This window comes from Cygnus olor, chromosome 2 (genome assembly GCF_009769625.2).
Source record: "Cygnus olor isolate bCygOlo1 chromosome 2, bCygOlo1.pri.v2, whole genome shotgun sequence".
NCBI lineage: Eukaryota > Metazoa > Chordata > Aves > Anseriformes > Anatidae > Cygnus > Cygnus olor.
The window spans coordinates 154,060,853-154,075,633 of NC_049170.1; the positions used below are offsets into that span (position 1 = coordinate 154,060,853).

Genomic DNA, 14,781 nt, shown 5'->3' on the forward strand with positions numbered 1-14,781 from the left:
GTTATCTTCTCCACCCCCCGCTTTCTTTTTTCTTAAGATGTTACTTTTAAAAAACACCAAAATGGAAGATAGTTACTGTAGTCTGAAAAAACAGAAGGGTTAATTCTGGAGGAAGAATCTTAAACTGGGAAAATCATGCCAGAGGCAAAAAGTAATTCATTTGGATGTAGATGCATTTTAACAAAGGCTCAAGATCAACAGAAATAAGTGATCATTTCTATCCCGTGTTTTGAGCCCATGAATAAGTTGTCCAGAACATAACTGTTACAGAAGGCTCTGCACAGAGGTAGAGTATTTCTGTTCATCAGCCAGCTTTCTCAGATATCTGTAATGCTGACTCTGGATGCTTCATGTGGCCTTCTCTGCTGAAGTCACACAACGTACTGCACATTTTTCCAGTTCAGTATGCCTAGTTTTCCCACTCCACTTTTGCAAGTCTCACTTACATCTCTCATTCAGCCCCATAACCCATTCCTCCTAGGACTTTACAGTATTCCTAGTACCATGATAAATTTTTTGAAGCTACTAAACCGCAGTTCCTTATTGTTTCCTGTTAAGATTATTTTTTTTTTAACAGCTGTAGCATCGGCTTGGATGATAGGAAAATTTCAGGCATCTGCAGCCAGCCAGCTTTATAATCACTGTTCTAACCTCACTGCTCTGGAGTGATAAACTTTCGCCAACGGCTAATATGCCTCCCATTTTTGTGTCTTCGACTGCTTGGGTCAGGAGGAAGCCTAGTATGAGATGGAAGCATGGCCAGGATTATTTTTTATAATACTTGGATAAGGAAAAACATACGAGATGGTTGCTAGATTTATTGAAGCACTTGCAGATAGTCTCAGGGACACTGTTCTCTTAATTATGAGAGTGTTTTTATACTTACTGAACCAAACATGCGCAATAGATAAAAGTCAAAATATTTTTCATGTATTTTTAAACTTACAATTTATTCCATTAAGATAAGGAACAGAAATTGTATTTAACTACTACCTGGAGATTTTAATCTTTTCCATAATTTTCAATAAGCAAGAAATAAGTAACAGTATGCTAGCAATTCACTACTTTTTTTAGTGTTGACTCCTTAATCAATATTCAGGCAAACAGAGGTTAGAACATAACTGTTCGATCTCAATTACTGTCTAGTAACAGTTTCTGCTTTTTGCTTCTTCTTCTTGTCGTCTCTACCAGCTTTAAACCTTTGGGTCTTTTTTCCAAATCAGTAACACAGCAATGGGGCTGAAGCTTTTTAAGATTAGTTTTTGATTCACTCCTGCTCTTGTTTCACATAAGTGTTTTTCAAATATTCTCTAAGTATTTAAATTCTGTACTCTGTGGGAACATATTTGTTATGATGCCATGCCGAGTCCTATTTTGACTGCTTATATGTTTTAAATGAAACGTGATATTTATCTGAGCTGATAATCAGATGTTAGGCATTAAGGACTGGACTTGTAACATAGATTGTTTAAAGTAAAATGAATTATTGTGGCAGTGTGGAACTGAAAAATAACTGCAATTGAGCAAGTTATGGTCAAGACTTGCTTCAGCAGTACTTCAGAAAGCAATCAGTTCTAAATGTTCCTCCTAGTGTCTGTGAGTGTAAAGTGGTGGCAGAGCTTTAGTTCTGTTTCTGGATGTTTATTGATGTTTTCTTGTGTTCAGACAAGGGTTACTTAAAGTAGTGACCACGTGTATAATGTCTAGCAGTGTTTCAATTAGAGTGCTTCAATGAGATTGCTTTCTGTAATTGGAAATTGAATTATGATGGAATGTCTACCACTAAGAGACCTAGGGAGCCTTTCTAATGTTAGGTAAATTGTAACTTGAAAAAGAACATTATGAACAATTTACAATTACATGTCAAGGTTTTTTGATTTGAAGATACAGGCTTCTTCAAAGGATGAACAAAACAGTTGGATGTATAACAGATACTGGTAACAAACTTCAAGATCTAAACTTTAAAATCTGTCCTTAGTTATCATTTGATTCTGTAAGATCCTAAAGCTTAGAGATTCTTAAGTTTTTAAGTTTATAGTTCCTGAAGCATACATTTGTGGATGTTTCCAGAAATACATTGTTTTTACTGGTACACAAAGCAGCGTTTTCAGACTGAATTCAGACTTAAGATTGTATTTCTCATACTAAGTCTATTCTACAAGACTATACTTATACTACATATACCTTAAGATATATGTGCTACAATAGGATGAGATTATGCTCATACTACTCCATATGAGAAATGGGGAAGACCAAAAAGACATCATTGTAACCTGCTGTATAACAAGATCCTACCCAAAAAATGATCAGATGGGATGCTGTAAGTCACGCTTATTTGCAAGCTTGGTATTTCTCCAGTATCGAAAGGCTCGTGGCTTAGACTCTTGTTGCAGGTATTCACATTCCCTCAGTTCTCTCTGGAGAGCATGTGCTAACCACCAGCCTAATGGCTGTGCTGGCATTCTCAGCGTCAGGAGCTGTGGTTTCCATGCTTTCCATTTTGGAAGGAATACCTAGAACTTTGTGGGAAGCTTAAAGGGAAGGAAGAGATGGGGTTGGTTTGTTCACAAGTGATGTGTGGCTGGATGGCTAAGAGCAGAAGTCTAGACTCCATTTCACAATCCAGTGATTAATATAAAATGTACATGTATCAATTAATGAATGAATGAATGCAAAGTCTTACTTCTTACAGGTGGGAGCACATTCAGCTGAATAACCTCCCGCCTATTGTTTAGTGCATCTTCTTAGAACGTTCGTTCAAATTCTCCCAGGCTTGATGTCAAGCATTTGGATTTAATTCTAAAGATGCTGAGTATTGGTTGTAATATATTGTTGTGGTTTAGCCCGGCTGGCAGTCAAACACCACACAGCCGTTCGCTCACCCTCCCCCCTCCCTCTCCGGGATGGGGGAGAGAAACGGGAAAGTGAAGTCTGTGAGTTGAGATAAAGACAGTTTATTAAGACAGGGAAAAGAATAACAACAATAATAATAATAATAATAGTATTAATAGTAATAATGTGTACGAAATAAGTGATGCACAATGCAATTGCTCACCACCCGTTGACCAATGCCCAGCCCATCCCCGAGCAGCCGGCCACCCCTCCACCCCGGCTAGCCACCCCTATATATTGTTCAGCATGACGTCAGATGGTATGGAATACCCCTTTGGCCAGTTTGGGTCAGCTGTCCTGGGTCTGTCCCCTCCCAGCTTCTGCTGCATCCCTAGCCTGCTCGCTAGCAGGACAGAGAGAGGCTGAAAAGTCCTTGGCTTGGTGTAAGCACTGCTCTACAACAATTAAAACATCAGCATGTTATCAGCGCTCTTCTCATTCTAATCCAAAACATAGCACCCTGCCAGCTACTAGGAGGAAAATTAACTCTGTCCTAACTGAAACCAGGACAGATATAAAGTCCCATTTCCTTTGTGTGAGGAAAATGTCTAATGCAATGGATGCATTTAGGGCTATGAACTCCAAGTGGAGGGGAGTATACTTCAATTCCTAAAGAACTGTATACCACAGATGTAGAATCATAGAACATCCTGAGTAGGAAGGGACCCACGAGGATCATCAAGTCCAACTTCTGGCTCCACACAGGGCAATCTGAGTTAAACCATATATCTAAGAGCATTGTCTAAATGCTTCTTGAACACTGACAGGGTTGGGGCCACAATCTGTGTGTTTTTCATACCTTCAGTGTTACCACTCATCTCGTTAAGTTAGGTGGCCTCAGTCCCTACTGGGTCTCCTAATATCAGTTCCTAGGTGTCTGAGGGCTGTATGGAGTCTATAAGAGTTGATAAGATGTTCAGGAGTTAACCCTTTCGACAGAGCACTCTGATTTGTAATTATCCTTTCTGGATCTCCTCAGTGAGATCATATTTAGTTTAGAAGATTTTGAAAAACAGAGTAAGGATTACAAAAAACATACTGTGGAACAAATTTCTTGGAGCAACATTGATGTTGATTTTGCAAGGTAAACTGTTTTTAAACTAGACTGCTTCTTCTCATTAACATTCATTTGCTGATTTACTGTTCCTGGTTGAAAAGGAAAGATCTGTAGGGAACAAAAAAAAAAAAAAAAGAGCAAAATCTTTGTATGCCATATGAAAAATGCAAGTTCTTTATTTACAAGTGAATGTTTCCTGGAATGGGGAGCAAAATATTAGGCAAAATAAGGGTTAGTCCGGAGGACATAAGACTTTGAAAAGAGTTTAAATTCTACCTGCATTGATTTCCAGTATAATTTTAATCTCACTTTGCAATAGTTGTACCATGTTTTAATTTACCTTGATATTCTGAATATCGATACTTTCCTAAAAACTTGCAATAGTTTTATTCAAATTAATTTCAAATATTCTTGTTTGTGTAGTTGTTTTGAGTGTGCAGCTTTGTTTGAGTTCCTGGAAAAGGGTTTGAAGAAGCTTCATTCTCTAGGAACTACATAAAAGATCTTTTTGTCCTTTCTGTCTCTGTTCCCTTCTGTGGATAATGTTGTGGTTTACACTTAAATCTTACCTTTTTTTTTAAAGCAATGCGTTCGCTGAGTTTTTGTTTTTCAAAAGTGCTTAAAGTCAGAGTAAATTCTGGTAAGGCTTTTGGAAAGGAAGTTCAAATCATCAGAACATTATTTATTTATTTATTTATTTTTAAGTTGCAATGTTCTGTTTCATGCTAAGTAGGTCAAGAAAAAAGAAATGTGAAAAAAAAAAGAGTTTTAAAGGTATTAAGACCCTCAATTCATTGTTTATTTTTCTTTTATGTTTACCTTTGCTGTTGGGGTTTTCATGATGTGCTGAAAAGACAGTGGAAAATCCATTTTCTCAGGAGATCAGACAACATTTTAGCTGTGGAAACTGTGGGATGTTTTTTGGAGGCAAAGCTGAAAAGTTTTTCTGCCTGCTTGAGGTTGAAACATAACCTATATTGTGTACATAAAATAATTCTTGAATTATTTCAGAGTTCAAGCAGCTAGTCTGAACTGGAGCCATGTTGTGACTTGATGTTATTGCATAGACCTTAGTTCTCCTTGTGATTCTTACTCTGGCCCTGGCCACTGTATACAGAAAGAGAACTGCTTTGGCCTGATAGTCACTTGGTTTAAATGCTGCTGCCTATATTCATTAGCAACTCTTCTATTTATTTTTTTTTTTTTTTAGTGCACGAAACAGAATCCACTGGTACGTCTCTCCCATTTCAGAAATACCTTATTTGTTCTTGTTGAATATGCTCTGGTCTCCTTCTAGATGAAAACAGATGAAAATGTACAAACTAAGAGCTTGCAGTCTGTACGTGTTTGCTGCAAATGTCCTTAATGTTAGCATTCAGACTTCAGATGGAAGTAGCTGCCCATATTTGTTCTGATTGCCCCGTATTCCCTGTTGTTTCAGTGATGGGGAGATGTTATTTTCACACGACAAAATGGCTGTTCCTTCCTTTTACAGTTCTAATTTGCTGAAAAAATTCTTTACTGTCTTGTGCTGATGTTGTCTCATGTGCTTTCTCCTTCAAGTTAATTTCTGAGCACTGAATTTTTTTTGATTGTGATCGTTTTTATCTGAAAAGACGAAGTTCCACCAGTATTTGGTGATGAAGTACTGGTGTAAGTATTAATTTCAGAGAATGGTGAGGAAAAGAAACAACAACCTTTTAGTTATAGTGATAACAGCTTTAATTATTTTTTTTTCCCTTGGATGTATTTCTGTAGTGGGGCAGAGGAGGGAAAATGATTTCTTATTGATTTGATGATTTTTTCCAGCACTGCAAATGGCCTTTTTGCTAAAATGAACTTTTTACCCCCTCTTTTTCCTGCTTCTCTGTCTTGTTCTCTTTGAAACATTGTTAATTTCACCTAAAGGGGGCCCAAACACTAGTCTGTCACTGTCACTGCCAGCAGATTATAATTTAAAGCCACCATTTCCTATTCCCCATGAACAAGGGTATGTTTAAAGTACTTAATCATTAGAAAGAAATACAGATGAGCAAGACTTAGCTTGATTTAGAGTGTGTCGGGCACTGCAGAGGTTTTGGCAAAGATTGCTTTCATTGGTTTTATCATCATTTGACCTGTGATTGTAACTTACTGTTTAATATACTTGGAGGATGCTTATTTACGTATTGCCTTTGGTTCTGTCCATGAAAAATGTCTGCACTTTGCACTACACAATTGCAGCTACCAAACGCTGCTCTTCACCCTTTGGATTTACATCAACTGCAGGTGCTATCATTAAGACAACTGCAGGCAAAAGCCCTCTTCCAGAGGAAATGTAATGTGATGCTAGCTTAATAGTGGAGTTATTAACAAGGTTAGAGATTTTGCAGAACAGTTTCATATTTTTTTTTCAGAAGATCTGTCTTGTAATTCTAACCGTTCTTTTCCTTTGGAAAAAAAAATCTTAAGATCATAAAGAACATGAGTCAGGCCATTGCCTCTTGATGCTTTCCTGCTTGATATTTCAAGTGCCGGTGGAAAGTACCTGCAGTTTTAAGATGACTATAGCATTTTCAGCTCAGTATTTTTTCTACATTTTTGTATTGTAAGCGTAAACTGTACAACACATTTGCTGCCTTTTCTTCAGACTAAATCTGATGAGAGTTAGTTTTCTAAGTTGTCCTGAGAAGTAGAATATGAATAATAGAAACAAAGTGCTTCCATTCATGGGCTAAAAACATCATTTTGTTGGGCTTTTGTTTTTTGGAGAAGAAATATGGCTTCGCTAGTAAACTCTTAATGATTACCGATTATCTTTAGGAAGAGAAATCCTTACTGTTTGCCAGTGAATATGACGTACTTAAATATACACAGCTATCCTATACTAAAGTTCTCTCCTCTGCCTTTTCATTATATGTAAAATTACTTTTATTTAAGTTTGAATGATGTTTTATAGTGCTGAAACATGTCAGATGGCTGAGGATATTTTGTATAGATACTAACTAAGGTTAAATAAAACATTGCCAGGGCAGTGGTCATGGCACTGAGCCTGCCAGAGTTCAAGAAGCATTTGTACAATGCTCTCAGACACATGGTCTGATTTCTGGGTGGAGCTAGTAGTTGGACTTGGATGATCCTTGTGGGTTGCTTCCGACTCAGGATATTCTATGATTCTATGATTTATTGAATTCACAAGAGGTCTGTTTCAGAAACAAAAAATAGTGTGGATTTAATTAAAAACTGAAAATACTCTGCCTTGACCAGCCTTAATAATAACCTCCCAGAAGGGAAAGTTTTCAAATGCATTGTGACTGACAGAAAATACAGTGTCAGATCTAGTTCAGGGAAAGCTCTGAAACATAATTTGGCTGCCCCTGCCTCCTTGCTGTTTCAAGGAAGTAGTGCACAGTAAATAAATGTGGAATTTGAATCTTTTCTCTCTCAACGAGACACCATAAGCAGCTCTTTAAACATAGTCTATTTTTGCATCATGTAGCAGAGGAAGTTTATTTTGTTTTTAATGTATATCTGTGATTTTACAAATGTAAATACAGCAATAAAAAGGAAGAATGGATCTATTTAAGCAGATTATGGTAATTGCAACACCACAGGTTGATTTTAATGCTTAAGTGCCAGGCATCCTACGTATGAAAAATAGAAACCAGTTATCTTTCCATTCAAAGCTTAGAGTCACCTTCAGCAAAATAATAATGCAAAATTTAATAAATTCTCTACTTTAGAAATTAACACACACAATGGTGAGCAATAGTGAGTTCCAAGCAAAAGTTTTCTGGAAGAGAAAGCTAGCTACACACACAAGCCTGATACAAAACATTGGCCTTCACAAAATAGTACTTTCATTCTGCTGGGCATTTTGTTAGGCTGATAATGCTTTTCCTATTTCAAGTAAACTTTGTTCTTTTGTCTGCAAGAAGTCATAGATACACCATAGCTTCAGGTTAGTCTGTTTTACCCTTTTCTTCCTCCTTTTTTTTTTTTTTTTTTTTTTTGAAGTTATTGATATAAATGTGAAAAATAGGACTGGTTGCTTAAGAATTCTCCAAGAATTCCTTAGGGGGGGCAGAGTTCTCCTAAAATGTTAAAAGGTTAATTTCAGTCCTCTGCTTCGATTTGTTGTCACTGATGTGCATATATCGTTGGAGATAGGGATGTTAGGGCTGGCTCATTCACAGTTAGCAGATTCTATGAGAGGAGACCAAATGTCATGTAAATGCTCTGGAACAGAGCAGATACATTGGCTCAGACAGCTTCTGCTGCTGATCAATGTCTGTATTGTTAACAGATGTCTGTGCATTGCATCAAGAAGTAATAAAGTGCTTGTTCATAATAACTGGCAGGAGGGAATGGTTTTGTGGGTTTAGTGTGTGGCTCATCAAGGAAAATCCATGCCTGTATCAGATGGGCAAAGAAAACGCTAAGACTCTATTTTAGCTTTTAGTTTCAGGACAGTGAATTATTGAAAGAGCAAACAATGAATTTCCTTTTTTGAGTGGGACCGTTTATCCGTGCATCTCTTTGCGACACAAAATTGGAAGAATCTTTTCTTCCTTTTCCAGGCCTATGAATAGGCTGTTATTCCCTTGTGCCTGCAAATATTCATGGACACCCTTCTCTAATCATTGCTGGGAAACAATCACGTTCACTGATCTAGCAGTGGCGGAGCAGTACTGGTGGGCTGCTTGCTTGGTTTTCCATATAAGCAATTTCAAATGACATGAAAATGCTAGAAAATCTCTCAGCAAACTCACAGCTTCCTGTTTGTTTTGAGGATGTCGTTAGCATTTCTGCTGTAGAAAGCTTTCCTTCCGAGGAAGCTGTCAGATGCAAATTATTGAAGGTGTTTTCTACTAGAGTAGGACAAGCCCTGCCTAACTGACACAAGCAGTAGTTTTTATTATTATCAGTCTTCACTGAAAATTTCTTGAAAAGGATTCTTTTCCTAGGAGAGAGATTGTTATTTCATAAGACTTTATTCTTATATTGCCAGGGTTGATACACACTTATTCAGAAAAAAACATTTATGTGACATTGCCTGATTTTGGTTTCTCTGGGTCCCTATGTTTTCAAAGTGCCTTCTAATTAGAGTTATTCTCATTTGGTGAAACTGGAGAAGGTAACTCTAAATATTCATTGAGGCCTTTGGGATATTTGCATAGGATTTCCTAAATCTCCCACGTCAGGGATCAGTACAAAGGAAATGCCATTTTTACTCAACATCAGCTTAGCTCAGTTAAGTTTATTGTTTGATCCAACAGTAAATTAGTGACAGTTCTTTGGATTTCTACATTCCATCTTTCCATGAAAGCACAGCATCATTGTCACCTGTTTTTATATTAAACTTCTGTGTGGCTTGTGGCTGGAGCTAACATGGTTTGTTCAAGTTAATATTTAAATGCCGTACTATTTTGGGAAGAGCAGTATTATGGTGTATACTTTAACAAAATTCTTAAATACTTCAAGAGAAACACTATTGGAGTCATTAATTTAGTGTCTTAAATAATGGTTACTAAAATCCTACAGGGTGAAGAGTGTACAGAGGGCATTCAAGGTAAAGCTGTGGTTCTTACTAGTGTTATCTCTAGGGAATTTCTCTTTCCTGTCTGTAGTCTACATAGGAATACTGAATTTAGTGTCCAGAATTAAGAGTCAGCAACATCAGTCAGTTCACAATCTTTTATTTAGATGCTTTGTTTCCTAACTGAAGTGCTTCCCTGAACTTTCTTGAAGGTCAGTAGCTGACATACCTCAAATTCAAAGATGTGAAGACATGAAGTATTTGTAGTTTTCTCTGCACAAGCCAGTATTTTTAACTAAAATATCTGTTTTGAAGCACATTGCTGCCAGTAGCTCAAGATATTTTCAAGCTTATTATACAGTCTTAGATGTATGTGGAATTAGTCTCTTAATATCAAGATTTTGCCATCTCAGGATTTATATATGTCATATATCCATTTCAGGAGGGTATTGTCTTTCATGTTTAGAACTAAGTCACTACTTTGTTTCTAGAGTGTGCTCAGGGTTAATATTACCTTTATTTTATATCCTTTCAGGAGTATGATGATGGTTATGGAACTGCTTACGATGAGCAAAGCTATGATTCCTATGACAACAGCTATAGTACTCAAGCACAGAGGTAAGTTCCAAGATCTGCAGTAACTACAGGTGAAATATTGTAAAGTTGGAAAGTTAATTTTTCTTAATTACTTTCTCAGATTCATTTTAGACAGTAAAAATATTATAAGAGGCTTATTAGAAATAACCTCCAGTGTTTTGTCTCTAGTAGCACAGAAGTAAAAAAGTCAAGTTACTTAGTGGTTGAAAAGAAGCAAGTGATATCTTGAGACAAAGAATTTCCATGATGCCAAATCACAAATCAAAGTGTTTGGCTGTTCAAGAAATTTAGGAAAATTGAATATTAATTTTGAATTAATGTTCAAAAAAAATTTTATAAGGTGTGGGGAACTCTACAAAAGGTAGTAAATCATCTGAAACACAGCTGATTTTTTTTTTTCACTTTTCAAACCTGATTATACTGCAGTACTTTACATTTATTTGGTGTTGCTATGTAAAAAAAAAAAAAAAAAGGCAAGCAAAAACTAATAGTATATGCTTCTGTGGAATTATGTGTTTATGAAAAATTTAAATCTCATGTTAATTTGTGTCCCTTTCCTCCCTTTACATTCCCAACAGTATTTTTAAGCACTTCTGATTTATTTACTTAGAATTTCACTTTCTTAAAGAAACTATTTTAAAGTTCCATGAATTGAAAGGAAAACTATTGTGTCCTAGTTCCCAGTGCTGGAAAAAAACCAATAAAGCTGTGACGTACAAACTACTCGTATCAGGTTGTAACAAATATGACATGACACATTTTTTAGTAATTTGGCTGATCATCCCCATTTTGGGGTACTTCTAGTGGGCACATTGGAAAAAGGAAAGGGAATTCTTGTGCACCTTTTAGTGGATTTCTTCTTACTCTTTTTCTTAGATCATGCTGATAGTTTGATTAGTAGTAGATTTCCTAATGTCATTGAGAATTTCTTGAAACAATTTATGGCAATAAACTTAAAATGGTTGAGACAATGCTGAAAAAATGCTAGGAAATGCTCTAGTTATACGTTATTGCTTTGGTTATTTGGGGTGCTTAGGGCTTCAAACCATGCCCACTGGGAACAAGACAGAGGAAAGGGAGTTGTTGGTTGACACTGTGTTAATGAAAGAATCAGAGCAGTATCCATTTACCTTCCACTGAATGTTTAGACTACTTTGTTCAGTGTAGCCGTATCTGAAGTACTACAGAACTGTTCACAGCAAAGTTGAAATCAAAGCTGTTTGCACTTTAAATCTGCTTTGCTGTGGTGTTGACACACCCAACATAAATTTCATTGTATAAATGAATATTTTCCTGTGCCCAACAACTCAGTGTGAAAAAGCTTAGTGGAAAGTTCCAATGTCATTATTATTGAGATCTAACACAAGGAAAATAATACTTTTGTACATATGATACTTGATTCCTATAAAGTCTTGCAAGCTACTGAAAATTGATTAAAAAAAAAAAAAAAAAAAGGCATGACACCAGCAATGTAGGACCTCTAAAATATGATGCTCTGTAGGAATTTAGAGACCAGCTGCTGGTAATGGATTTTTTTTTCCAAAAAGAAAATTACCAAAATAGTCCTCAACTTTTATGTTGGTAATTCTATTCTGTTTTACTGCTGCTAGTGTTGGTAACAGTGTTTATTGCACACAAACAGTCAGATTTCATTACCAAGTCATTTGACTGAGCCCAAACTGAAAACATTACTAGCATTTGCTTCTTTTTTATGCTAAGCAGGCTTTCACTAGGATATTTTTTCATTTGAACTAAAATTAGCAAAAAGCAGGTTTTCCAATAAATATATTTGCTCACGTAAAGAGCTAATAATTATACATAAGAATATGTATAATATTCATACATACAATATGAATATATACTCAGCTTGGTCTGGAAGGAGATGATTCACAAATTGTTTGCTTTACTTTCTATTTTGCCTGTAGTTTCACAATATTACATATGGGTAGATTTCGATTTCATTATCTCTTGAATAATAATTTATTTTTTTACCATAATCTTATTAAGTGCTACATGGTAAAACAAAGCAAGAAATGATTCACTCACTTGTGTATTTCAAACGGGGTATGGATACTCATTCTGTAGCGTGTTTTCTGTCTTGGCAAAAATAATTTTAGGATTGTATTGGCAGGCAAAAAGTAATAACTATAAACAGCCATCTGAGCTACCTAGAACAGCATTCCTGGCTCTAATTTGAATATCAAATAGTAGCCCATATTGCAAAATGTCATTTTGTAACCACTGAGAGATACTTATCATATTTAGGTGTATTACTATGTTCTTTCTGTGAAGGAAATTACGGGAAATAGAATTGTTTGTGTACTTTAACCTTATATCATTCTTGATATTTTACCCTCATTATAAAGCATGGATAGAAAAGACTGGTGTGTAGAGGGCATTTATATGTTTAAAATGCATTAGTGACAAGCATGTATAAACAACATTTCTTCTTTTCATTTGTAATGTTGAAAGCGATAATCTTTTAAAACAGTAATAGTATTTTTAGTATATCTTCTGATACTAATTTCTCCAGAAGATTGTGATATTAAAGACATTCTGTATTAGTGAAGGAAGTTGAGAAATAGCTAAGAAACTGAAAAGATGAGTTTGTTCAGAAAATCATTTGCAATAGATTTTCAGCATTTGAATCCTGTTCATGCACCTCATCAAACTTGGTTAATGTTTACAAGTGTATTTTCCTGTGTGATACAGTGGAGACAGTTGAAATATTCCTTTTGTTTTTAAAGGTTTTGCATATTTCAGTGCTTCCTTTGTCAAAGATGGGAATTTGTAATATAATTAAAATACCTCTCTATTTTTTTTTTTTTTGCATGGCAGCACATTTTTGAGATGTCTGTGTGCACGAGTGTATGTTCTCCAAATTCAACCATTCAGTACAGCACAGCAGTACTCTCCTGTATTCTGTTTTTAGTTGTGACATGTTTAGTGTACTTTCCAGAAATGGCCAAATCTGAGATGGACTAGGATGGCATGGTATGTTCAGATATGAAGAACAGCATATTGTGTATTTCTGTGTGCATTAAGGTAGCTGAGAATTTGCATGAGTTTGCAAACGGTTCTTCCCGACTGTAACGTGCTTGCTGCTACCAAATTATATGTGTTTAAATTTCAATGGCATTTTATTTGACATTGTCAAGTACAAGAAGGGATATAAAAGTCACGCACAATGTGAAGCCTTACTTAAAACCTGTCACAGCATTAATAGGGAGAGAAACATCAGAGTTCTCTCCAAGTTGTCATCCATCTTAATGCCCTGTAATCCCATAGAAGTCATTTTCATTTAAAACATTTTCTTATCCACTGCTGTTTGTTCATGTAACAAAGCCCCAGATTGTAGTGCTTGGGGATGTTTTTTTATCAGAATTATATTTTATGGTTAAAGAACCTTTAAAAAATATCCCTTGGAGCTGTACTGAGTTTGACTGGTTATCTTAACAGATTTTTAGAAGAGATGCAACTAAATTGTATGTTTATTTTTTTTTGCAGAGGATCCTTAGATGAAATTTATGCCAGTGCAAACTAGTAGGGTTAATAAATGAGTCTGTCCAGTATCTTCATAAATATATATATATAATAATAATAATCTAAAATTAATTTAACAAAACATTTCTCAGCTTCTGAAAATCAAATACTTCAAGCAGCCAGGATAGTTTTAACCTTAATAGAGCACTGAAAGCTGTCAGAAGCTATGATCATTTATGGGAGATAAGTAATACTGAAGTAAGGAACGCAGCAAGACTAGAATTAGTTACTTGGTCAAGCAGGGCAGGCTTCACGTTATGTCGTCAGTAATTCCTTCAGGAAATCTGTCCTATATAAGTGTGTAGTAATTTAATATTCACAGTTGTACACCAAAAACTTTTTGGGATCTTAGGGAAGAATGTGAATTGCAAGTGTGCGATACCACTGTGATAATCTCCCCATGTGACTCTTGGTGCAGATACTTGCATATGTCAGATGCAGGTAGATTTGGCAGCTCCCCTTATCTCTGCATGAATGCTTAGTTACATGACCCAGCCGACCCTTAAAGGACTTCCCAAACCTGTCTAGAACCGTAATCTTTGACTTGGATTTATTGCAGCAAGTAGTGGGTATTTTAATGGACCGATGTTACTGCTATGAAAATTCAGAGAATAATGTTGTGGAGGAAACAGCAGAATTTAATTGGGTCTTAATTTTAATTGGTAGATCAGTTTAAACATTTTTTCCATATGAAAAAAAATCTATTAATTCTAAATCTCTGAAATATGCTACAAATTGAGCAAACATGCTTTCATCCCTTAGTGGCTCCATACATGATCTGCACAAATGTTTGCGAAGACAATAATAGGGCAAAGGGAAACGGATGCTAATAAATCAATTGGCGCTGTCAGTTCACCGTTTAATGTTCTCTAGAATACATAAGATTTATCACTGAGGAATTGTAGAATAATGGTAGTGTATGGAAACAAAGTCCACCAGGGAGATGTACTACATCATTCGGATTTAGCGCTGCCATCTGCTTAATAACATTGAGATGACTACAGAGGTACTTATGATCAACCATTCATAGCATTGACAGATGCTGCAGAGAGTTAACATGCCAGAGAACGAGGTTTGTTACTAAAATTCAGATTATGTGACAAGGTTGCGGAGAAAGGGGGTGGGTTTGTTACCTCTCCAACAGCATTAAAGGTTTACTGTTTGCTTTTAAGTT

General features: G+C 35.9%; 1 protein-coding gene and 1 long non-coding RNA gene across 5 annotated transcripts in view; one reads left to right on the forward strand and one right to left on the reverse strand.

The window, feature by feature from the left end:
• Positions 1-14,781, reverse strand: part of LOC121064980 — a 582,402-nt gene that overhangs the window by 154,314 nt on the left and 413,307 nt on the right. The gene's annotated exons all lie outside the window — the stretch shown is intronic.
• The window catches only part of KHDRBS3 (KH RNA binding domain containing, signal transduction associated 3), a 94,563-nt gene that overhangs the window by 62,973 nt on the left and 16,809 nt on the right, over positions 1-14,781 (forward strand). For all 4 annotated transcript variants that reach the window (XR_005816847.1, XM_040547316.1, XM_040547313.1 and 1 more), the window contains one exon: positions 10,003-10,085. Coding sequence is in view for 3 of the 4 variants with exons in the window: in XM_040547316.1 (XP_040403250.1) it covers positions 10,003-10,085 (83 nt within the window). In the remaining variant the exon portion in view is untranslated. The remainder of the gene's footprint in view (positions 1-10,002; positions 10,086-14,781) is intronic.